The 26,318-nt window shown below is 45.3% G+C and overlaps 1 protein-coding gene across 5 annotated transcripts; it reads left to right on the top strand.

Moving 5' to 3' along the window:
- The first annotated feature begins 218 nt into the window (after positions 1-218).
- LOC147903642 (uncharacterized) lies at positions 219-25,407 on the top strand. 5 transcript variants are annotated; one of them, XM_087400404.1, is made up of 5 exons: positions 219-303; positions 394-1,848; positions 23,927-24,208; positions 24,308-24,471; positions 24,552-25,407. In XM_087400404.1, exons 2-5 carry the CDS (start codon positions 658-660, stop codon positions 24,886-24,888), a joined length of 1,974 nt encoding a protein of 657 aa, XP_087256530.1. In that variant the 5' UTR covers positions 219-303; positions 394-657; the 3' UTR covers positions 24,889-25,407. The 5 variants fall into 5 exon arrangements, with proteins under 5 accessions (XP_087256530.1, XP_087256521.1, XP_087256538.1 ...); XM_087400395.1 differs by having other exon boundaries at positions 388-1,848; XM_087400412.1 differs by having other exon boundaries at positions 384-1,848.
- Positions 25,408-26,318: the final 911 nt, after the last annotated feature.

Here is a 26,318-nt window from a genome sequence, read left to right as displayed (position 1 = left end):
ACAAAGGCATTTTCTTAACGTGTGAAGTGTGTGTAGAGAGACACACAGACACACACAGTGTTCAACTTAACCATAGAGAGACACACAAACACACACAGTGTTCAACTTAACCATAACTTAACAATAGAAGTTAACCTGAGGTAAACGTGGAGGAGCAAAAAGTTAGCATGCTGTCATCTTCGCCTTTTCTTTTCTTTTCGTTTCTTTGCTTTTGAGCATCATCTTCATCTTCATCCTTTGTCGTGTGAATTTCATCGCGAAAATCTCTGGAGCTTCATTTGTCATCGCGAGCTTCTCATTTTGGTAGCTTCTTCAATCCCCTTCCTTCTGGTTTTTGATCTCTTTTGCCCTTTTGATCGTTGCGAAATCGCTCTTTGACAAAGCTAGAATCAGCTCCAGAAGATTTGGCCGTCATCGCCTGCGGGAGAGACTAAGTCCATTGTTACGCTTCTGCAATCCACTCGTTTGTGTTCGATTTCGATCACCAGTCGGGACCTTGCAGTACACGGACGGGTAGGGTTGTCGTCTCCCAGAGTGCTTTTCGCGGAAAGGTTGCAGGAGTTCGTGATCATATTCTTCAGGTTCACAATTCCATGTTGCGCAAGACTCTGAGGATTTATTCCAGATTGATGAAGCTTGCCATCTGAGCTCTGGGAAATGGGGCTCGAGTTTGGTGGCCTTTGGGAGTTGCGTAAATCCATGGAGAGCAACTTTGTTGTGGAGCATCTTCCATATATGTGCAAAAACGTTGAGCAGCGAGCAGCGTTCCTGCTCAATCACGTCGAAGGGGAATTCGAGGATGAGGATGGAGATTGGGCCACTGCGTTTATTGTGGCCGACCCTGTCCCGCAGCAGTATGCTGAGTTCAATAGAGAGAGCGGAGGCAGCAGCAGCTCATCGTCTGATCGCCATAATCATTCTAACTCTAGCAGAAAACGGCAGCTTCAGGATGACGAAGAGGCTTCGTTCGTCTGCAGGGTTTGTGCTCTCTCTGTTCCGTTAGAAATGCTTGGGCCTGATTTGAAATGCAGCTGCATGTGCTGCGCGCCTTGTTTACGAGAGCACGTTGAATTATGCCTTTCGGGGGCCTGTCAGGAAAGCGAAGGTGGTGATGCAGGGGCTTTTCGTAAACGTCAGTCCTTCAGAAAGTTGGCCGACACATTGAGCTGCCCATCCTGTTCATGCGCTGCAGCCATATCCTTGCCTGCCGCACAATTGCTTGCTCCCGAGGCCTACCAAAAATGGCAGGAAGAAGCCAATGAAGTCCTTTTCAAGACTGCTGATTTCGTCCGTTGTCCAGGATGCAATGTGATGATTGAGAAGGTCACAGGCGATATTCCGGCTGGGGTCGCTCCTTCAGGAGTCCCTGAATTCGATAGGACAGTGCCTTTTACAGAACATGATGACGATGGGAAGCCCATGTCTCGTGCAGCCCTCTTCCACAAGTTCAGTAACTTTTTTCGTTGCGCTTTATGCAAAGCAGGTTTTTGCGGCCTCTGCATGACAAGTCCCTACCATCTAGGCTACACCTGTGAAGACTACGAGGATTTCAAGAACGCGACACGGTGCATATATTGTGAAGCTCCAATTTGGAGGAAGGAATTGATCGACAATCAGTTCCGTTCTTTAACTGTCAAGGACTTGCAGAGACACCTGGACAGAGAGGGTGTTGATGCATCATGGTGTGTTGAGAAAAGGGAGCTTGTAAGCGTACGCCGATTGGCTTCAAATGTCTGTGACGCTAAGGATTGTAGAAGACGGCTCAGTAAGGCATGTACACGGAGTTTAGAATGCGGACATCGCTGTGGTGGGTTGAGAGGTGAACGAGTATGCTTACCATGTTTACAGGTACGTCGTCTCATTAAAGAAGAAACGAGACTTGTGTTTTGCCATGTGGGCAAACAACCACAAATTGTCCTCTAATAGAGATCCCTATGCTTTCTTGAGATGAAATAATGGCTTTTCTTGTAGGGCCTTTTTTCTCGAATTGATTCAAGACCAAGGGCTTCCTTTCACAAACGCGGCTCACAATGCTAAAGTTTGCCCTTGCATATACCAGGAGCATGTCTGACCCAAGTAGAAATATTGTAGAATCAAAGTATGGCAATGTGTCAGCCCCAGGTTTATATGAACAATAAATTCAGTTAGTATCCCCTGCAAGGCTATGCATAGTGTTGCGTAATGCTTATAAATTCAGACGTGGATTTGATGAATTTTTTCAGATGCTATGTAGATTCTATATTTACGTCATGGGTTAGTTGGCCGATGATTACACTTGTTAAGAAGTTGCGAATAAAGATCTTGAATTCTGTCTCCCAAGTCCTAAACCTAACCTTCACTGTGAATGCTTGTTGAGAACCATGTGAGCATACTCTAGTTGACTGCTGAAAGTAACCTTTCCAGCAAACCCTTTTTTCATCCTGGTTGCTTGGGCGATATGAGTGTACTTGATGTCCTTTCATTATTCTGTCAGAATTTCCGGTGCTGAAGTATAAACCTGTGCACAGGGAAAAATGTAGACAATTCTCTTCTGATACACAACAGCAAACTGAACCCACAGACTGTAAATGAAACAGTGAAATAGAGCAGCAAAGGAACTTGCAAAATAGATGTAGTTTAGGTCACCACAAAAGTGACTGAACTGCTTCAGAGTCAATAATTCTTTCTATATTAAATGGTGCGTTGCCCTATCAGCTAGATTTAGATGCTCGTTTGGGAGAGACTAAAATGAAATCGTTTAGACTTCACAAGCAGTTGTAGCTTGAATGAAGAGATATTGGACTACTTTTTTATTAGCCTTCTCCTTTAGTGCTAGCCTTCGTCATGGCTGAGTCTGCCCTTCACCTCCAGAGTGCTGACAGAAACTCAGTACGAAGACTTTGTATAAATGGATGCTCAAGTATGTGTGGGAGTGTGGATTTGTATGTGTGTGAGCATATTTTTATACGATGGTCTACACCCACTGTTTGGGCGCTGATGAAGTCAGTGGGGATGTCATAGTAGCTAGTCCCTGCTATGCATTTATGGTTTTCAATCTTATGAGTGACTATCGTGAGATTGAAACTGCACTATGTTGTGTTTTTAGAGGATGAGTTTGGGAATGTTCCTGGATTCATCTAGGTATATGCTTCAGAGTCAAGCTACATGCATCCAGGAGGGTGCTGGGCAAAATACAGTCAGAGGAGACTGTGCAAAACAGAGGTATAGATGTAGAGGGAAGGGAACCCTATTCTGCTCCTCCGTGCCTTGTGAAAAGGGCTTCAGTGGGATGGAAAATAAGGGCTCTGCAATGTCCCCTTTATATAGGCATTCATCTGCCCTTACCAGGCTGATCTGGTCAGTGGAATCCACCGACCAGATCAGGCTGACCTGATCTGTGTCGACCCTGAACCAGCAGCAGGTCTGTCGACCTGTTTTCTGCCCCTACTGTTGTTGCTCCAGGCCTATGAATAGTAGGCGTCTGCTGCTGCAGCACGGGGCTTACTACTATCTTCCAGCCTGCAGACACTGCTGCAGCCTTCTGTGCTCTGCCAGACCTCCACGTAGCTGTTAGAATCTCACTGTGCCCACCTGTGAGCCCCCGATTTGAGGGGACAAGGGGCAGTGAGAGGTAGTAGGGCTGGGGAGAGACCTAGGCAGGCATCAGAGGGCTGGTCACAGCCTGCAACAGCAGGTATAAGGGGGCTCTAGGCCTCACATGGAGGCACCAGCAGCAGCACAGACTGGCCGCCCAGGGCACCCTTATATAGGGGCCTGTGGCTCGCCAAGTCGGCCCAACCAGGGCCACTGACCAGGGCCAACCCTGGTCGGTTTATGGGGCCCTATGGTCGGCCACCAGACAGGGTAACCGACCCTGCTGGTCGGTCATATGAAGGGGCCTGGGCAGAGCCTATAAAAGGCCCACTTCTGCATTCAGCCCAGCATCCAGTGCATTACAGAAAGCCCTTCTCCAAGGCAGTGTTAAGCATTCAGATCTGGGACAGTTTTGTGAGAGAGAGTTCATCAGTTTTCTCCAGCACCCTGCTGTGATTTGTATTGCTCCGTTGGAGCCATTTTCTGCCCACCATCCGGTGGATGAATATATACTCTCTCCGTCTATACTTGCTGTTATTTCTGAGTGTGTGTTTGTTGCATCTGTGATCATCTATCTAAGTTGAGTGTGTAAGAGTTGGAGAGATCTTGGGTGGAGGATTGAGTGATTCATTCCCACCTCATTTCTAACATGGTATCAGAGCCATAGGCTCTCAACTCTTCTTCATCAAAGCACTCTCTGAAGGAAGGAGTCCCTTGGCAGAAAGGCGATTCCGTTTTCAGCTCAGGCTAGCATGGGAGGTCAGTACATTTTTTTTGCTTCAGTTTTTGAGTTTACTATTCACCGAGATGGATCAGCGTTCAGAAGCCTCTACACCCACTGCTCGTCCTTCCTCCTCCTCCAGTCATCTTCCTTCTTCATTCATTCCCAATTTTGATGAAGCTGGAAAGCTCGATGGGACGAACTATCCAATCTGGAAAGTCAAGATCCGAAGCCATCTGGTGGCACGGAAGCTGTGGAAGATAGTGATTGGGACCGAGGTGAAGCTGGAGGACATTGTGGACAAAAGAGTTGATGTTCTATTTGAAGCAGATGCGGATGAACTCAATGCATGGGAGGAGAGGGATGCTCAAGCCTTGGCAATGCTAATCGGCTCATATCCAGTTGGCAGAGACATCTTTAGAGGCGTGGGCCATACTGAAGGAGCTGTATGAAACCGACGATACAGCCCGTATCATTACTCTTCAGCATCAACTTAATAATCTTGATATGAACGAGGGTGATACTGTGCATGAACATCTGACAAAGGTGAAAGTCGTGCGGGACCAGCTCGCAGTGGTTGGTCAGAAGGTGGACTCGAGTCAATTGGCATTGCTCACACTCCACAAGTTGCCACGGAGTTTCAAAAGTTTTGTGACTACGGTCACTGCGGGTCAACGGACTAAGCCACTCACCTTTGAGGAGCTTGGCCCACTACTGTTTCAGGAGGAGGCTCGAGAGAAACTCTTTACGCAAACCGACGAAAAGGCATTAGTGGCCAAAGACAAGCCTAGAAAAGGCAAGTCAAAGGAATTCAAGAAGTCAGAGGACGCAGACCGAAAGAAGAAAATGAAGTGCTTTTACTGTGAAAAGCTTGGCCATTCCGCCAAAGAATGCCAAAAGAAGAAGGCGGATCAGAAGCGGAAGAGAGAAGCGAGGATCAAAGAAGAGCCTAAGACTGATTCTGCCAATGTGACGACAGGACAGTTGTTTTTAATCAGTGAACATTGTTCAGCATATACAGTCAGTGAAGGAAAAGAGGGTTGGTATGTTGACAGTGGAGCTTCAAAGCACATGTCTAACAGAAAGACTTAATTCAAAACCATGGAAAGTACACACCCGGATTCCAAAGTTTCTGTGGGGGATAGCTGGACATGTCCTGTGAAGGGCATTGGTAGCATTTCTTTCATTACGACCGCGGGAGAGGAGAAGGATATCTCTAGAGTACTTTATGTATCCAACCTTTGCAAAAACTTACTGTTCAGATGGACAAGAACAACTTGTCAGTTATCTTTGAGGATGGCAAGGTCACCGTGACATCCAAAGAAAATGGACAGATGGTGGCCCAAGGAGTCGAAGAAAACGGATTGTACCGCCTCAGTGCAATGTTGGTTCATGGAGACAACGTAAAGTCCAAACTTTGGCATGAGCGCTTCGGTCATGTCAGCTATGGAACCTTGGCTGAAATGTCAAAGTCGAAGATGGTGGATGGACTTCCACCCATTAGAGGCAATGATGGTGTTTGTAGGGCTTGTCTAGAAGGCAAGCAGCACAGGGACAAGTTCTCACAAGAGGCCTCGTTTCGGGCCAGCAAACCACTTGAGTTGGTTCATGCCGACATCTGTGGCCCAATGTCTACAGCATCATGGGCAGGATCCAAGTACTCACTTCTCTTTGTGGATGATTTCAGTAGAATGACCTGGGTGTATTGCTTGGCTAAAAAGTCACAGGCTTTCGAGAAATTCAAGGACTGGAAGGCCAGAGTTGAAAAGGAGACAGGGGAGAATGTCAAGATGTTCCGTACAAAGAGGGGGGAGAATTCACCTCCGATGAGTTCAACACATTTTGTCGCAAGTATGGGATCAAGCGACAACTCACCACAGCACGTGCATCTCAGCAGAACGGGGTAGCCGAGAGGAAGCACAGAACCACCATGGAGACAGGGCTTGCTATGGTACGAGGGAGGAACCTTTCTAAAGCCTATTGGAGTGAAGCTGTTAATACAGCAGTACACATCCTCAACAAGACCAAGACGAAGGCCGTCAAGGACAAGACTCCATATGAGGCATTTTATGGTAAGAAGCCCTTTATCACTCATCTTCGCATTTTTGGTTCTAATGCATGGGTGCATGTGCACATGGAAGAGAGGACCAAGCTTGATTCCCGGAGTAGAAAATGTATCTTTGTTGGATATAGCGAAAAATCAAAGGCCTATTGACTCTTCGACCCATTAAAGAAGCAGATCCTTATCAGTCGGGATGTCATCTTCGAGGAAAAGGAATCTGAACCCCAGGAGGAGCCTCAGGTTGAGGAGGAGGAGATTGTTCAATCCCCAAACCCACCCCGCCCCAGGTTGACCATCCAAGAGGTGGCGAAATTGAAAGCTGATATTCCACAAGGTACTGAGGAAGAGCAGGATGTTCCAGAAGCAGTTCCAGTTCCTCCTCCCACTGAGAAGCAGAAGAGGTTGTCCCAATGGTACCTAAGAACATTGGAAGACTCTCGGGTCACCGATAGTTTTGGATTGCGTCGGTCCCAACGTCTTAAGACCCCATCTGTGAACTTTGCGTTGGTGGCTCAGCTTGAAGAGCCAAGGTCCTTGGAGGAGGCGAAGGACAATCCAGAATGGCAGGCTGCCATGCAGGCAGAGATGGATGCTATCCTGAAGAACAATACCTGGGACTTAGTGGCCAGGCCCGTGCGACGGAAAGTTAGAAAGTCATCGGCACTAAGTGGGTATACAAACTTAAATTCAAATCGGACGGCAGCTTGGATAAGTACAAAGCAAGATTAGTAGTCAAAGGTTTTGCTCAGACTGAAGGCATGGATTTTGATGAAACTTTTGCTCCACAGCTCACATGGTTACTATCCGGACAGTGATTGCCCTTACTGCCCAATTCCATTGGCCTATTTTTCAAATGGACGTGAAGTCCGCATTCCTTAATGGAACCCTGGAGGAGGAGGTGTACGTAGAGCAGCCACATGGCTTTCAAGATCCAGGGTCCCCATTAAAGGTTTGCAGGTTGAAGAAGGCGTTATACGGGCTGAAACAAGACCCAGAGCTTGGTACCAAAGGATAGATGTATTCTTTCAGAAGATAGGGCGAAGTCGGAGCCCTTATGAGGCAAACCTCTACTTGTTCATTGAGAAGGGGTTGCGATTGGTACTCATCCTCTATGTTGATGATCTTATCTTGACAGGTGACCATGTCAAGAAGATTTCCCAGGTCAAGGAGCTACTCATGACTGAGTTTGAGATGACTGACCTTGGGTTATTACACTACTTTCTTGGGATAAAATTGAAGCAGGCCAAAGATAGGATCTTCATTTCACAGGAGAAATACTACAGAGAACTTCTGAAGAGATTTCAGATGGAGGATTGCAGGACAGCAGTAACTCCCATGGAGGTCGGACTCAAGCTAAGTGTTCACGACACATCTTAGCCGGTCGATACTCCTTTGTACCGACGATTGGTAGGAAGCTTGCTTTACCTTAGCAATACTCGACCTGATATTTGATATGCAGTTGGGCTATTATGCCAATTCTCCGCTTCTCCCAGGAAGAGTCATTGGGATGCAGGTTTACGGGTGCTAAGGTATCTAAAGGGTACTTGCACCTATTGGATCACCTACACCAAAGGCATCGAACTAGGCGGGTTTTTTGACAGTGATTGGGCGGGTGATGCTGACACTAGAAGATCAACAACAGGGTATTGCTTCTTACTTGCATCTGGTGCCATCTCTTGGCTGAGTAAGAAGCAACCCACAGTGGCCCTTTCATCTACCGAGGCAGAGTACAAAGCCGCATGTACAGCAGCTTGTGAGACACTGTGGTTGAGGTGGATTCTGGAGGACATGGACGTGACTCGTGAGTCAGGACGTCGCAACAGTGCTGATGTGCGACAATTAGAGTTGCATAGCCATTGCCAAGAATCTAGTGTTCCATGCACGGACCAAGCACATTGAAGTTCATTACCACTTTGTTCGAGAGCTCATCATCGACGACGTGATCGAGCTCATGTACTGCCCGACTGCGGACAACTTGTCCGACCTCTTCACAAAGGCACTCCCTCAAGAACAGATGGAGCACCTCATCAGACGTATGGGGATTGGTCCACAGTTGTGACATTGAAGGGGGGTGTTAGAATCTCACTGTGCCCACCTGTGAGCCCCCGATTTGAGGGGACAAGGGGCAGTGAGAGGTAGTAGGGTCGGGGAGAGACCTAGGCAGGCATCAGAGGGCTGGTTGCAGTCTGCAACAGCAGGTTTAAGGGGGCTCTAGGCCTCACATGGAGGCACCAGCAGCAGCACAGACTGGCCGCCCAGGGCACCCTTATATAGGGGCCTGTGACTGGCCAAGTCGGCCCAACCAGGGCCACCGACCAGGGCCAACCCTGGTCGGTTTATGGGGCCCTATGTTCGGCCACGAGACAGGGTAACCGACCCTGCTGGTCGGTCATTTGAAGGGGCCTGGGCAGAGCCTACAAAAGGCCCACTTCTGCATTCAGCCCAGCATCCAGTGCATTACAGAAAGCCCTTCTCCAAGGCAGTGTTCAGCACTCAGATCTGGGACAGTTTTGTGAGAGAGAGTTCATCAGTTTTCTCCAGCACCCTGCTGTGATTTGTATTGCTCCCTTGGAGCCATTTTCTGCACACCATCCAGTGGATGAATATACTCTCTCTCTCTCCGTCTATACTTGCTGTTATTTCTGAGCGTGTGTTTGTTGCATCTGTGATCATCTATCTAAGTTGAGTGTGTAAGAGTTGGAGAGATCTTGGGTGGAGGATTGAGTGATTCATTCCCTCCTCATTTCTAACAGTAGCAGTCTGTACAGCAAGGATAGTTCTCGTCCTATGGGGCACAGCGGAGCCGGTGGCCTTCATGAATCCTCCATCGGCAAGGGAACCGCTTCCTGTTTCTTCCTGCCTGCAAAGCCTAGCTTCATCATCTTATTCGTGATCACTTCCCCTTTTCGAACCGGAGATGATCACTTCCCCTTTTCGAACCGGAGAAAGTTCTAACACCTTTTCTTTCTTGCGTCTCAGCATGCTCAAACTGATCTCTACTGTTGCTTGATTCGTCTGCTCAGCCATCCCGTTTTGGTAAGATGTGTCAACTGCCGTTTGATGCCATTCTTTTTCCAGTAAGGATTAAATTCATCTGAATTGAATTCTCCCACTTGATCCGTTCTGAAAGTTTTGAATCTCTTTCATGTTTCTTTCTCTACCTTGCCTTCCTTTCCTTGAATTCTCAAGGGCCCGTCCAAGTCCAAGTCATTCTATTGTAATAAAGGTACTCTGACCCTGAAAGTGATCTTGTAGGCATGGGCCCATAGATATCTGAATGAACCAACTCCAGTGGCTCTGTGGGCCTCCGTCGAGAATGGTGCCTGGTGTGGCTTGCCTTCCATGCAAGCTCTGCAAATCTCGTCTGACGGTTGTGGAGGTCCATCCGATGTGTCCGTCGCTGCTTCTTTCGTGAGAAAGCGCTGCCTTTCTTCTTCTGAACATGCTGATCTTGTAGGCAATGGGCCCATAGATATCTGAATGAGCAACCTCCAGTGGCTCTGTGGCCCGATCTGTGGCCTCCGTCGAGAATGGTGCTCGGTGTGGCTCGCCTTCCATGCAAGCTCTGCAAATCTCTTGTTTGATTTGTGGAGGTCCAGCCTATGTGCCCGCGTCTGCTGCCTCTTTTGTGAGAAAGTGCCGCCTTCCTTCTTTTGAACATGCCACCATGATCAGCTGCTGCCGCTATTGTTTTTGCTAGATGGTGCCTCCTCTTTGTCAATACCTCCATCCACACAATACCTCGTTGACCCATCTTTTACTCACACAAAGTGGGTGTAACATGCGGGGACTTGCTGTGCAGAAATAGGTGAGTGAAGAACGAGAACTCGAGCATAAAAGACACAAGAGATCTGCCTAACTAGTGCACACTGCTTTATTTATGATGCTGGCATAAATTCCCTAACTACTGTCTGTACATGAGTGCCAAATGGCATACAAAACTGAGCTGAAAACTCCCCTAACTATGACTGGAGGAGAATGAGCTATGCTGCTGCAACAGTCTGCCCAAACGTCAACCTTGATGCTTTCCAAACCCTGCTGAGATGATGCGTGGAGATGGCCCCCTTCAATCATGATCTATTGGAGGCTGCTGTATGGCTTCCTGTAGACCTGGACTGGTGCGGCACCATGGGCTGGAGTTGAGGCTGGGAGGGCTGGAATCGAATGGGAAATAAGGGGCAGCAAAGGCCCCTTTTATAGGCCTGGAAATGGCCAACTGGTTGACTGACCTGCAGGTTGGGTCAACCGACTCGACTTGACTCTCAAAACCGTGAGAAGTCCTTAAGAAAGTTCAAATTGGGTTAAAAAACCCCAGTTTCTAGCTTCAATGTGATGATAGGAGCTTCAATGTTTGTCAAATTTGTGTGAAATTAAAAAAGCCCCAAACTTGGGTTAATGTAAGATTTTCAAATCAATGGATTTTTCTTGATTTTAGAAAAACCCCAATCTCTGGCTTGTTGCTAGCTTTAATTTTGCTACATATGCAATCGAGCTACTAAGCAAAGTATGCTCACAGTAAGAGTATCAACTCGAAAGGAAGGTACAACAGCAGATCTATGATCTGGACATGGTCGTCCAGCAAGACATTCACAATCAACAGGACGTCTGGATTCACATTAGCCAAGAAGGATAAATGTAGCTGGATCGAGATTTTTAAAAATCCCCAAATTTGTATCTGTCGATTAGGTAGCAATGCTTAGGCGTATTCAATGGGTGCATGCTCGTGGCAGAAAGGTTCAGCAGCGTGGAAATCCTTCATAGCTGACCTACCCGCTATCACATGCACCAATGCTAGGCACAGGTGGCAGTGACATGTAGCTGCACTATGAGGTATTCCCAGCATATCTCAGAGTGCTTGGGCAAGATCCAGTGCCTTTTGAGGACCTTCTAGCAGCCCAATCAAGGGCCATCTGGGCTGCCCTTGGTCAGCATATGTTGCTGACCAGTTCGAGTCAGTTGACCTGACCAGGGCTAAATGATCGTAGCAAGTATTCCCATGGGCCACAACGACATCATTTTTAGGGGCATTCATTGTCATGTGCACGGATTGGTATCTGACGTGTACTGTGTACACAAGACTAGCTCAGGTAGCCTGGGGAGGCTTACAGTTAGGCAGGCTTGATTCTCGGGTTGAGTGGCAAGGATACGAACCAGTTAGAGGTCTTCGCTATTTTTGGCGCTTGGGGCCCGAGTCTATAAAAGGGGCCCAAAGGTTCAGTTCTCAGAGAGCCGATGGGAGCAAGTTTCGTTCCCAGGTGCTAGGTCTGATCCTGGATTGAGTCGCGGACACGTGCCTGCATCATAGCGTAGCCCAAGGCCCAGTAGCAAATCCCAGGCTTTATAGCGCCACCTGGTGGTATGGGACACTAGGCTGGTTAGGATCTGGTTGGGAGTTCGTGCCAGTAGCTCAGCTCGTGGCTCGGAGGGGACATCTTCTGATTCGGGATTACATCCAGTAGATGTCATGGTTGGGTGGTGAGCAGCCTGCTCAGTTTCTCACGTTGTGTGTGTTCTTGTGTTGCTTGCAGAACAGAGGTTTCAGGAGTGCTGGGACGTGTCAGTTGGTATCAGAGCCAGCTCCTGAGGTAGGAACTTCTGATGCGAAAATTTTGGACGATTTGTTCCTCCAGGTATGCCCTAATTTCGAAATTTGTGCTGCAAGTTTTTGTTTGGTTCATCGGTTTAGGGAAGTGGTCAAGATTTAGGGAAAAGGTAGGAAGAAGAGAGGAGGAGGAATTCGAGATTGCTGAAGGGTTAGGTGAGAGAGGGTATGAGGTGTAGCTAGGAGAGAGTGGAGAGGATTGGAGGAGAGGCGTGAGAGGGGCTGTTTGGTAGGCGAAGGGATCCCGTGTTTGGGTCAAGGCTGCGCAGAGGTTAGGTGACGCAGGTAGGTGAGGCTGAGTGGTGCGCCATAGGCTGGAGCGCGATTCGGCCAAGCAGGGGGGTGCGCTATAGGCTGGAGCAGGATGCGGCCAGGCTGCTGTTCGGGGAGGCCGATGCGAGAAAAGCACCAACCCTCCAAGTTTGGGAGGGTAGGCATGCTAAAAAAAGCATTGACCCTCCAAGTTGGGAGGGTGGGCTTTTTTAGAAAGCATAGCTTTCTAAAATAGCTGCACCGTCTCCTTTATAGCCTGGCGAGATCATAAGCTCAGCCACAGCTTATGCTAGTGTGCGCAAGAAGACCCCTCCACACCCCTATCAGAATTTCGTCACCTAGGTACGGCTACAGCTGCAGCAGATTTCCGTACAGTACAGCTTGCAACGGAACCAGCAGGGGGAATCCACTCAAGCTGATCGTCAACTTACAGTACCTTCTTTTCGGACAGCTTCTCTTCTTTCGTCACCTCCTCTTGGGACGGTTTTTTCCTCTGCTCCACTCTCCTTCAAGCTTCGATTCCACCTGTCACTTCTCTCAGTTCACTACTCTTTTCAGATCAGATTTCAGACATGGCTGATTCTGTAAATCCTGAGTTTGCGATGGGTGACCAAGATTTGGACTACCCTGCGGAGGATGACCAGGGTCTCTACGACGATCTGATTACGAAGAAAGCCTTCCGTGAATTCACCACTGCTCTTGATGGAAAGTTTGAGCAATTTAATGTGAATCAAACGGGGTTGACACAGCAACTCCAAGGGATTCAGACTACCCTCACACTTCTGACTAGCACTGTTTAGGCTGGATGCCATGGCTTCAGTGTTAGGTCCGAACATCACTCCAGATCCTTTTCCTAGAGATCAGAAGTCTCGTACCAAGGAGGTTGTTGACACTTGGTTGCACAAGTGGCAAGTACACTTCTAGTTTCACCTGTACCCAGATGACAAGAAAATACAGCTTGCAGCTGCAGGAAAGGCTTTGTTGTGGTGGAAGGAACTCCAACCCAAGCCTGCAACATGGATAGAATTTCGAAGGGGTCTTCAGGAAAGAGTTTATGAAGAAGGAGGAAGATTATGATATCGTAGGCAAGCTCAAAGCCCTCGATATGTCCAAGCTGAACTTGACTTTTGAGGTTTACCTTCAGAGGTTTCAGGATTTGCAGACCAGAGCTACAAAGATGGATCCAGTGACCTTGTTAGGTTTCTTTGTGGATGGTTTTCCTGACTCCTACAAGTTGCAGATTAAGAACAACAAGCGTACCACGTTGCAAGAGGCCATGAATTACGCATGTATTTATGATGATACCATGGCCAGTGCAAAGGGAACCACAGTTTCGGACATGAGTAGGAAGAACAAACGGAAGTTCTTCTAGTCTACCATTGGTACCGGGGAGACGAAGTCTATAGACAATGCCTCCAAGAAACACTTGACTCAGACGAAGAATGGTCGTGCCCGTTTCCTTCGTACCTTGAAGCTAAAGAAGGAAGGATGTTGCTTCTTTTGCGAGGAGCGGGGTCACACTAAGAATGATTGTCCTAAGCGCAAGAACCAAAAGCAAGCGCTGGGACTGAAGCTCCAGGTGGGTCCGGATACCAAAGCCAAGGGCGCGAACCAAGTTTCGATGACAGGTATTTCTGTAAATGTTATTACCTGCCCACTTTCTTGTAATTGCACTTTTAATACTTCGTTATTGGTTCCCATGATCTTTTCCGAGTTTATGGAGAAGTTAGGGACCAAAGAGTTCACATTCTCTTTGACCCGGGCAGCTCTCACAACTTTGTCAATTACAAACTTGTGCAGAAGATGGGGCTGTTCACGATGCCTAGCGATCACACCTATGAGGTGCAGCTTCTAGCTGGGAAGCAGCTTTGGGATCGCAAGATTGAAGCACTTTCTATCCGGATTCAAGAATACACAGCGGCTCTTACGTGCTATGTCATGCACTTGGAGCATGTGGACTTGTTAATCGGAATAGAGTGGTTTAAAACCCATGATATTCGGATTGGATGGAAGGAACATACTCTTTCTTTTTTGGATAAGGACACCCAATTTTGTATTCAGTGTGATAATATTCCCTCTTCTCAGGGACCTATTGTATCTGCGATGCAGCTTCGGAATATATTAAACACTTCTCATTATGATGTTGTCTATCAGTGTGTTTTGATTCCGCTTTCTTCATTTGTTGTCTCTGTAAATAACAAGAATGATTTAAGTGTGTTTGAACACCGTGAATTGAGAACGTTGTTAGATGGTTTCAAGGATGTATTCCCTGCTCAACTGCCGGAAGGTTTACCTCCAGAACGGGCAGTAGATCATCCCATAGACTTAGTACTTGGGGCTCAACCTATTAGTGTTCCACCTTATAGGATGAGCCAGCTTGAGGAGGATGAGTTAGCTTCACAGCTACAGGATTACTTGAATATGGACTATATTCGCCCAAGCAAATCACCTTGGGGAGCACCTATCCTCTTAAGGAAGAAGAAAGATTCTACATGGAGAATGTGTATAGATTATAGACGATTGAATAAAGTAACAATTAAGAATCGATACCCTCTACCTCGTTCCGATGATCTGATAGACCGTTTGGCCGATGTGTATAGATTATAGACGATTGAATAAAGTAACAATTAAGAATCGATACCCTCTACCTCGTTCCGATGATCTGATAGACCGTTTGGCCGGCGGAGCGAAGTATTTCACTAAGATTGATTTGCGTACGGGTTATCACCAAATCCGTATCTATGCTAAACACATAGATAGAACCGCATTCCAAACTAGGTATGGCCACTACGAGTTTCTTGTATTACCTTTTGGTTTGACCAATGCTCTTGCCACCTTCCAGCAAATGATGAGCGATTTGTTCCGAGATTTTCTGGGCAAATTCGTTGTAGTGTTCTTAGATGACATCTTAGGACACCTCCGGATTGTCTTAGTTATTCTAAGACAGCATAAGCTCTATGCCAAGATGAGTAAATGTGACTTCTTTATGAAGGAGATCATTTACTTAGGACACAAGATTTCTTCTAAAGGTATTAGCATTGATCTGGATCGTATCCATAAGATTTTAGAATGGCCTATCCCTCAGATTGTGAAACAACTTCGTTCTTTCCTAGGATTTACGGTATTTCTACGGAAGTCTGTGCGTGATTATTCACACATCACAACACCCTTGACAAACATATTGAAAGGTCGTGGACGCAAGTCTACCCACCCGATCTCTTGGAATGATGCATTGAACAAGGCTTTTGAAACCTTGAAGTTTTCTATCAAGGAAGCACCCATTCTTGCATTACCTGATCCTACTCGGCCTTATGTTTTAGAGGCCGATGCGAGTGATTTTGCGATTGGGGCAGCTCTATTCCATGAGGGCAGACCTGTAGCTTTCGAGAGTAAGAAGCTAGATGACACCCAAATTTATTGGCCCACACTAGAAAAGGAACTCTATGCTGTAGTGTATGCCCTTAAGGTTTGGAGACACTACTTGTATGGTTCGAAGTTTCTTGTATTGACTGATCATTAGTCAATTAAGTATGTGTGTGATGGGTCTAAATTGAGGGGATGGAAAGCTAGATGGGCAGAATTAATGCAAGATTTTGATTTTGAAATACGTTATCGAAAGGGCTCGTTAAATAGTGTGGCGGATGCCTTAAGTCGAGTGAAGTTTGTAAATGCTATGTCATTTACGGAAATATCCTCAGACCTATTTCAATCCCTGAGGGAGCTTTGCGCAACTGATAGTCATTTTAGTTCTTATTAGCAGAGAGTCCAGGATGGGAGCTCCATGGTTGACCAGGACTCAGGGATTGTGCCACCAACGGTACAGGCGGCGGGAGGTCAGTGGATGATTAGGAACGGCTTGCTATTTCGGAATGGAAAGATTTGTGTGCCAGATGTTCTGGAACTTAGATCCAAGATTCTCTGGAAGTGTCATGATACTCCTAGTGCTGGACATCCGGGTATACATCGGACTTTGTCTCTTGTGAAGCATACCTTTTATTGGCCTAAGATGCGTGCATTTATTGAAAACTATGTAGTAGGTTGCCGGGTTTGTCAGGTCACTAAGGCAGAACGCCTTAGAAGCGCGGGTTTATTACAGCCATTGCAAATTCCAGGTACTAAATGGGAAAGTATTTCCATGGATTTTATTACTGGTTTGCCTCGAACGCGCAAGGGTCATTACTCCATTTGGGTCATAATCGACCGTCTGACAAAAATGGCTAGATTCTTACCTACTAGAACAACTATTTCAGCTGTTCAGTTGGCTCACGAGTTTGTGGACCACTTGTTTAAGCTGTATGGTTTGCCATCTGACATAGTCAGTGATAGGGACTCAAAGTTTACAAGGAACTTTTGGACACTTGTTTTTGAGAAGTTAGAAACTACTCTAAGTATGAGTTCCTCAGATCATGCATAATTAGATGGTAGTACAGAGAAGGTCAACCAATTGGTTGAAGATATGCTTCGGGCATATGTTTCTAAGAGACAGTCTTCATGGGAAGAATATCTACCTATGATAGAATTTGCTTATAACAGTGCAAAGCATTCGAGTACTAGTTACAGTCCTTTTATGCTTATGTATGGATTTCAACCTAAGTCACCAGTTATGGTTGGGTTAAAGGGAATCCAAAATGATGCTGCAAAGACCTTCTTGCAAGACATGCAAGAAATGTTGCAGTTTGCCAAGGAGTCTATTAGAAGTGCCCAAGATCGGGACAGATTTTATGCTAATAGACATCGTTCACCTAGAGAGTTCTCTGAAGGAACGATGGTATATTTGCGAATTTCCAAGGAATCCAAGAGCCTAAGTACTGGTTTGGTTCCGAAATTATCGCCCAGATACTGCGGTCCATTCAAGGTTATTAAAAGAATTGGACCAGTTGCATATCGACTAGAATTGCCTCCTGATGTTAAAGTAGATCCAGTCTTTCATGTCAGTAGACTGAAAGAAGTATTGGGTGCGGACGATCAACTTGTTTCTCCTCACGAAATAATAGAAGTTACAGATTTGACTTTTATTCCACACGAACCTGAGTGTATTCTTGAATTTCGTGAAAGACAGATTCATAATAGAACTATCACGGAATACAAGATCAAGTGGAAGGATCGTGTTGAGGAGGATGCAACATGGGAGACATTACAGAACCTCCAGTGGACATTCCCGAGTTTTTTAGCGAACTCAGGAGTGAGTTCTTAGAGGAGGGGAAGTATGTCATGTGCACGGATTGGTATCTTGACGTGTATTGTGTATACAAGACTAGCTCAGGTAGCCTGGGGAGGCTTACAGTTAGGCAGGCTTGATTCTCGGGTTGAGTGGCAAGGGTACGAACCAGTTAGAGGTCTTCGCTATTTTTAGCGCTTGGGGCCCGAGTCTATAAAAGGGGCCCAGAGGTTCAGTTCTTAGAGAGCCGATGGGAGCAAGTTTCGTTCCCAGGTGCTAGGTCTGATCTTGGATTGAGTCGCGGACGCGCGCCTGCATCATAGCATAGCCCAAGGCCCAGTAGCAGATCCCAGGCTTCACAACGCCACCTGGTGGTATGGGACACCAGGCTGGTTAGGATATGGTTGGGAGTTCGTGCCAGTAGCTCAGCTCGTGGCTCGGAGGGGACATCTTCTGATTCGGGATTACATCCCGTAGATGTCACGGTTGGATGGTGAGCAGCCTGCTCAGTTTCTCACGTTGTGTGTGTTCTTGTGTTGCTTGCAGAACAGAGGTTTCAGGAGTGCTGGGACGTGTCATTCATGCCGAGAGCTTCATGACAAATCGCTAGGAAAGCATGAATGAGCACATGTATCGAATAACAGTATGGGGAGCATCTCTTATTCTGAGAGATCTACATTTCCATATTTTTGTGTGTGTTTGAGTTGGGTCCTCTGCCCGGAATGTCCCCCAAAATGATTTGTAATAAATTTTTGTGTGTCTTTGTTTTTAAAATAAGAGCCTCCACTCCCATTGCGACTCTCTCAATCATTGTAACCACACAGTTGTTCTGGATCTTCATCTTAGGAAGGGGAGTGTGACTGAAAACAGAATCCTTTCTTGAAATGGGGTCGTCTCTTTCTTGGAAGGGACAGAAGGAGAAGGAGACCCTCTTTCCAATATTGCATAACAAGGGGATGCAATGAAGGAAGGAACAAAATCCGTCTCCATAATTAGCTAAAGGGGAAAAAGCATCATGCTGCACAAGCTGATCGGGAGATTTGAGAGAAGGCCAGAGCCTCAAAAGGAGTGGCAGCCACGGATAGAATGTCAGAGGGCCTATCTCTTGAGTGGAGGTCACATATTTATGATGAACACCGACTGAATTGTTATGGTGGTGGATCATCTGAGTAGATAGGATTTAGTTGAGCTGGAGCCACTGCTTCAAATAGCATCGAATTTGGACATGTGACACTTATTCTATTAATGTTCACACATGTGTATAGGTCCTAGGGGCAATAGAAAGGGAATGGTGCAGTAAGGTGCATTGAACGGTAGATGCATGGGTCATAGGCTAAGGGTAGGTGTAAATGGGAAGATGGACCTTGAGTGATCTCAAGGTACATTAATGAAAGGGTATCACTCTTCATTGTGAATCTCACATAGCATCCTCTATTCATTTTGCATTCATCCGCCATCTCTCTTACACCTTGCATGTAGGTCGAAAAGAGAAACAAATACTCTCATGAGGGCGCTCTTCCCCCATTGGAGGCCAATTGGCATCAAATTCTGCATGCATTGCACACATTTGCATTCTCGAGAAGTTCGGTTCTTCACATTTGTTTTCAGAGCCAAAAGAGAAGGAAGAAGAGCTGATTTATAATGAACTTGTCCTTTTTCCTTCACTACCAAAAGGAGATAGGGAGAGAACACCATCACCTCCTCCTGAAGAGGATAATTTAGATGAGAGTTACATACATCTTGAGTACGATAATCCACGCTTAGAATTACCTTCATCTCTCCTTCAAGAACCTCTTGATAGGGAGTTTTCCTCTAGAAATGAAGGGAGAAATGAGTCCATCTAAGAGCGAGGCACTTGTCTGTGCTTTGTAGATCTCGATGGCTTGTGGCATCGACCCTTGCTACTCTCTAGCCTAATGCATCAGTATATCTCTCTGTTGTCACATCTCAATCAGATAAAGCCCAACACAAACCTGATCGAAAAAATGGATCAGCCGTGTAAGTGGGCCAAAGCCATGCCCCTCCTGAAAGAGGCAGTGATATCACCCTCGGATCTCATAATAGATTGGGTAGACACATAGAAAGTGCTCCTCTGTCTCGACCTCCTCCATCCGGCATAGTGTGCAGATCCTCTGCTCTTTGGGTATGCCTAAAGCTCTCCCTACCTCAATCCTCAGCTGATGTGACAAGACTCGCAGCTGCTCGATGGCGATTCTCAATGCATACGAGACTCCTATCCTCAAGGTACTGAGGTCTGGTGATGAGACCATGCTCTGAGACCCTAGGAAGGTATCATGGTAGAACTGGATCTTGGTGGAGAACTCCTCTCCCCCCCAAGCCCTAGACGTATGGAGCTGGAGGAGGTCCAACCGTCTGATACGGTCGATCTCATCTCGTGGGATCATCTCGGGTGGTGCATCCATGCTGTTTTTTGGGCGATTTTGTTCCTGTTTTTGTTTGTTTATTTTTGCTTAGTCACCTTCTTCATTTCTTCTTTATCTCTTGTTTTCTTTCTCTTTTGTTTATTTAACGTATTTTAGTAAGCACTAGGTTTGCCCAAGAGACTCTACGGATCTTTAGATGCCCAATATAGCTTGCTTATGCTTGGGCATTGATGATGACATAAGTGTTGCTTTGCTTGCTAAGTATGTCTTCCTTTTGTTTTTTAAAAAAATTTGTTACCTCTTTTGCCTTCTCTTTCATTTTCTCTTTTATTGTCTTTGTAGATTTTCTCTTTCCATAAAAGAGACTTCTATTAAGTATGAAAAAATAAAACCACTCTAGAGAGGAAATAAAAACTCAAATGAGCTGGAGAGAAACCAAGGTTGAGGCTGAAAATGCTACCTCAACCTTGATGTAGTCCCTCCATTCCGTAAGGAATATAACCCTTTTGGCAGAGGCTGCCTGGGAGGACCCGAGCATGCTCGCCCAACTAGCCACCATAGTATGAATAGTATCAGCCCGAGAAGGGTGGACCTGTGATCCATCTAAGGCCTCGGCCTTTGTGCATCTGGCCCTCCAGATTTGTCAAGCAGTAATACTAGCCAGTATTTCCTAGGAAGAATCCACATCAGCATGTAATGGTCTATACCGGGAGATAGGCACATCCTATAGAGAGGAAGACTCAACTAGGTGTCGACGAATGGAGATGGCCCAGGAAGCATCCTGCTATTCATAGAAAATCTGAGGTCCTGACAAAGAGAGCCAAGCCGTTGATTCCCAAGTCATGAAGAAAGGAGAGGGAATAAAAGTGATGAGAATCCGATCAACCCTCATCCAAATGACTCTCGCATGTCTGCAATTCCATAAGCAATGATGAACCGACTCCTGTAGACAAGCACCTAGGGCAAGTGGAGTCTGCCCCCTTTGTAGATTTTGAACTCTAGAACAACAAAGAATCTAAATTTGTACGATTGGATATATTATAGTCTTAGAAAGGTGTATATATATGTGTGTGTGTGTGTGTGTGTGTGTGTGTATGTACACATGCATATGCTTACATACATGCTTACATAGATCAATACATATGTATGTAAGCATGTATGTAGACTTTGTTGGTATCGTAAGTGATTCTTGTCGTTGTGTGTGTTTTCGATCCTTGCATCAACTTTGTCTATACACATACATGCATACATATGTACGTACATACATATGTATGCATATATACACGCGTGTGCGTGTGTGTACACAATTTTTTTGGTGAAATCACTGATTTAAATAATACTATGTACAATCACTACCAACAATAATGCGGGAGCTAAAAGCAGTGAAAACACCTCTAAAATATGCTGAGAGATGTCACCTATATGATAGGCATCATATAGATTGGTATGCAGCGAATGCCTAAAGAAGGCATATGAATCCAAATGGGCATGAGAGGACGATCAAGTGTTCCTTCATGCCAAATGGTCCAGTATGCAGTAAATCTGATCCATGAGAAGAAAACACCATAGTCAACATGTGACTTGTGGTAAGTCCCAAAAAGCCAGAAATACTTTGCAAATCTATGTGAGGGAAATTGGAGACGCAAGCTTGCCGAGAGCGTCTCGATGAGTGTCCGAGTAGCTGAGCAGGTCCACAGAAGATGTGAAATTGTCTCTTGAGGACAGGAACAACGCAAGCAATGTGCAGGAGCAATACATCATTTGACAAGGCTTGTCCCCATCGGTAGCACTCTAACCAAACATCTCCATAGAAAAACTCTTCGCTTGATGGGAAGTCCTTTCCTCCATATGTTACGCATGCATTTATTGCCACCCTTGATAAGGTTTATTCAACCTCCAGAGCTGGCATGTATGATTTTGTATCCAAGGAGAGGGGAGCAGAAATCGCAGCAGTCAAATTCATCATAGGGAGATTCTTGCAACCTGTTTCTGGCCTTGTTAGCTCCCAATCCGCTAGGTGGTTTTCCTCTTGAAGTCGAGGAAGTGGTATGAAAGGCTGAAGTAAATCCCTTATCTGATGCCAAATCGGCCGAGAGTGCATTCCCAAAGCATATCTTAGATTTGCCAGTGGAAAAGCCATGACAGTACCATCATTTCTGATCACGTCCTGCAGATATTTGACACCTTTACAGGCAAGAAAATATGACTTTCTGGGCTCTTATTTTAAGAGGCATAGTGAAGAGCTTACTCCAGTGTATGCTCTCCAAAAGCATACTGTTACCTACATCTGGTGGGCGTCCTGACCAACACACTCACATACATGTACATGTTCATACACACGTACACGTACATGTGCATACACATGTATATATGTATACATAAATAAATAAATGTGTGTGTGTGTGTGTGTACACACACTCACGCACGCGCATGCGCACACACACAGTCTTTGTGGAGTGGATGACCGTCCGTTGGATCTGCACCGAAGGGTCATGAAAAAATGCATTCTTGAGGTTTACAGGCCTTCAAATGTTTTGGTGAGATGCTTGAAATGCGCTGCTTGTGGTCCATAAAGGTTTATAATCTTGCTATGTGGTTGCACATTGTGTTTGTGTGTGTGTGTTAGAGAGAGAGAGAGAGAGAGAGAGAGAGAGAGAGATATTAACATCGACAGAAGCCCTCGCGGGGCTATGCGACCAAACTGACATCCAAAAGGGAGCTTACAATATCTGGATATGACCAGAAATTAGAGGAGTGCCCATGGCAACTCAGCTCTAAGTTATTATAGCAGCCTATTCCTAGATTTTTCTTAGAAAAACTATAGAAAAGTGGCCTTCATTACATCAGTTTAAGACTGAGGGTCTTTAGGTTTGGTTTTAAAATCCCTGATTAATGCTACTCCATCTCGGTAGACAGCCCATTTTCCAGCTTTGTGTGCATCTTTCACTCTAGCTAGTTCTGTGTTTCGTTGCTTGAGCTGAGCTGAGCTGAAGCAAGCTTCTCTGATATCCAAACTCGGGTACCCTTCAGCTTATTTGTCTGTCGGAGAATCTTTGTTTGTCCTGCCCTCTCATTAAAATGTACTTGAAGCTGTTTTCCCTTGCGAGTGACACCATTGATGTCTTTGGTATTCCATTCAACTTGTGGTATAGCTTTTTTGAGACAAGTGATGCCCTCTTCTTCTTAAAAAAAGTATTCCTCTTCTTCGAGGCAGCCAAGGCAGTCCTCTGGCAAACCCCCAATGCGTAGTGTTTTCCTATTGCTCACTATAGCTTCCTGTTCTTTTACCTTAGCATAAGAATCTGCTTTGTCGAGCTTGGTGCTAGCCATAGTGATAATTTCCTTCTTGGCTGAGCTAACTTCACTGGTGATCATCTCTTTGACCGTGGAGACAAGTGCAGGTGCAGGTGGAGATGTGCTGCATTTTTGTATGACTTCTGAAATGATGTCTTGTTTCCCATTTCACTCCAGCTCCTTCACTTTAGTAGTTAGAGCTACGACCATTAGTCGGAGCTCCCTGACTTCCTGGTGTAAGAAATATATCTGTTCCTGGGGGTCAGAGGCAATCCTCCTCTTATAGTGCAATGCATAGGGGTTGGGTGTCGATGCTGAGGCTGCTACATCAGAATAAGAAAGCCTCTTCAGGGTTTCCATGGCCTTGATGAGTTTAAGGCCCTTTGCTAATACTAACCCCCAGGGCTGAGCCAAGGGCTCAGCTCAGCCTGGGGTGGTGAAAAAGTAAGAAGCAGCTGAAGACCGAGGCTGATGGGAGAGACGGGAGAGACGTGAGAGAGAGAGAGAGAGAGAGTTTATTAAAGTCTTGTGGAAGACCGATTAAATGAGTATCATCACCCATGCTAGATGCTAAATGCTACATAGTCGTAAAATGATCAGTAATACATACATCATCCTCATGATATCACATCAAATCCAATGCCAAGTCTTTTCTGCTATAGCAGCAGATACTGGAGGCCTCTAGAAGGGAGGTCATGAGAGAGAGAGAGAGAGAGAGCATATCACACACATACTAACCCATATATGCATATAAGTGTACATAAATCAGACTAGAGTGAACTATCAGATATTTGATGTTTGTTTTGATGATTTGATTTTTGTGTAAAATGTCAGTTGTAAAATATGTTTTATTCTCCAGGAAGGTTGTCATGAAAATGTCTTGTTACAAAAGGGACACTCGCTTCCATCTGCAGACGATTGGTGCTCGATTTGTATGGTTGAGCCTCTCCGCAGTGCACCATCAATACAACTCAGGTGTGGGCATATTGTCCATTTTGACTGTGCAAAGAAGAAGATAAAGGAAGGTTTTCCTGGTCCAGAGATAAGTTTCGGTTACCTTAATTGCCCAGAGTGTACTGTACGCATGGAACATGAAAGCTTGATGCACGATTTGCGGAAACCATTGGAGTTACTGAACTTGGTAAATGTTTTGTGAATTATGAAAAATTTCGTTCTGTGAAGTTGCATAATATTTTTATATGAATGTGAATCCTATGTTTCATACAACTTTTGGAGTCAGGTAAAACTAAAAGCATTAAAAAGGCTGAGGATGGAAAAGATACAGTCATCCATGGAACATGGAGAGCTTGAAGCTTTTGCGTTGCGCAAGTATCAGTATTACACATGTTGCAAGTGCCAGAATCCCTATTTTGGTGGAAATCGTGATTGTGCTGCAGATTTGGGGTAGGTTTTTGTTAGCCTCTGTGTTTTAATGATAGTGTATTCTTGCACATTGTCACTAAGGGGTTTAACTTTCTGGACAGATTGCAAGCAGATGGTGACAGAATTTCACATAATCCCCTTGAGTTAGTTTGTGGGGGTTGCAGTGCTGCTATGGGTGATCTCAGGACTTGTAGTAAAGGTCATGGCAAACAGTATGTTGAATTCAAGTGCAGATATTGTTGTTCCGTGGCGACTTATTTTTGCTTTGGTCGAATCCACTTCTGCAGTGGCTGCCATTTGACAAGACCAGATGTGAATCCAGATTTTGTCCCTCGGCAATGTAGGGGACCTCAATCATGCCCTTTAAGTGTGTACCATGCACCCAATGGTGAAGAGTTTTGCTTAGGCTGTTCCATGTGCCGTCTTTTGAGTCAATGAGTGGAAGTAAACTAATTGCTTTACCTTTGATTTTTAGGATGCATCCTTTCTAATAGGGAGAAGGTTGGAGTTAATCAGGCACAGCCTTGTAGATTATTCTCCCCATAGGAGTGAAGGTGCCATCACCTGGTTATCCTTATTTTCGGCAACAGTCTGATGAAAGGGGTATTAAATTGTTATCATAGAAGAAATGTAAAGATATTATCACGTTCTATCTGCATGGATGGAAAGGCCTCTCTATAGTGATGTTGACACTGCAAAATGCATTATTTTGTATCTATGGAATACAGGCTTAAGCTACAAAGGTCATCTTATGGCTGAGATGACAAATCCAAACCTTTGCTAAATTCTTTCTTGTTGTCTTCAAGATGAACCTTGTTTTGTGTTGAGAGAGGGGACTGTTCTACTTGACAGATTTCAAGTGTTCAAGACTGTCACAGAAACTCAGTCAGGTTGTTGAAGCAAATGTCAAGGGTAACGGAAGAAAATGCCAAGCAATTTACAAGATCTTAAAGCTATTGTGGGGGCATGAAATTGACAATCCCAAAATCCATATACAAAGAAGCTGAGAAATCACCACATGGATCATAATAAGAAGGTAAGATGAAATCTATGCCCTCAAGGCGTGACATCGAATCTGGTAGATGCATAAAAAATTGCCTAACAAACTGAACTAAAGGTGCTACCTTTGGGAAGCCACTACATCTGGCATGGTTAGTTTGTAGGGTGGTGACATATTATCTTATCTGTGTCATGTGGTTGTGCCCCTTGCAATGTGGCTCTTTAGCCCATATATTCTTGCCTTAACCATGTGTTTAATTCGATTAAGCTCACAAACTATGCAACTTGGTCCGTGAACAAGTTTGGTGCCATCATGGTGATATATTGTCTAATTTGTATCATATGGTTGGGTCCCTTGCAATGTGGCTCTTTAGCCCATGCATCTTGCCTTAACCATGTGTTTAATTCGATTAAGCTCACGAACTATGCAACTTGATCCGTGACCAAGTTTTGTGCCACTTCATCTGTCATTCCTGCAGTTCATTTTCATGCAACTACTACTACATTGTCTTTCATCTGACTAATGCATTCGAGAGAATCTCTTGTGGTGTTGTGACATCTGGGCAAGGACTTACACATTTGTTGCTATTTGAAGAGAAATATATGAGGATTTCTTTCACAAAGTGAAAAAAGAGAGCATCTCTTGTGTTATTGTGACATCCATGCAAGGCCTTACACATTTCTCACTCTGATCAATGTATCTGAGATCATATCTTGTGTTATTGTGGCATTTGTGTGAAATCTATGAGGATTTGTTTCGGAAAGTGTCAAAATAACATCTTGAAAAGTATAGAGGGACATCCCTATGATAAGGCTTTTTGGATACATGTCGATGTAAATATTGTGCTTGTTCTTTGATATTTAGGTGC

This window comes from Dipteris shenzhenensis, chromosome 3 (assembly GCF_047967505.1).
Source record: "Dipteris shenzhenensis isolate YYH24624 ecotype China chromosome 3, Dip_SZ_1.0, whole genome shotgun sequence".
NCBI lineage: Eukaryota > Viridiplantae > Streptophyta > Polypodiopsida > Gleicheniales > Dipteridaceae > Dipteris > Dipteris shenzhenensis.
This window is presented reverse-complemented; position numbering and strand designations above follow the sequence as displayed.

Bases quoted from the DNA above. Each gene is read 5' to 3' on its own strand.
- LOC147903642 (XM_087400404.1), top strand. From the start codon at position 658: ATGGGGCTCGAGTTTGGTGGCCTTTGGGAGTTGCGTAAATCCATGGAG. The intron at 1,849-23,926 runs GTACGTCGTCTC...TTTATTCTCCAG, and splicing joins TATGCTTACCATGTTTACAG to GAAGGTTGTCATGAAAATGT. The intron at 24,209-24,307 runs GTAAATGTTTTG...TTTTGGAGTCAG, and splicing joins CATTGGAGTTACTGAACTTG to GTAAAACTAAAAGCATTAAA.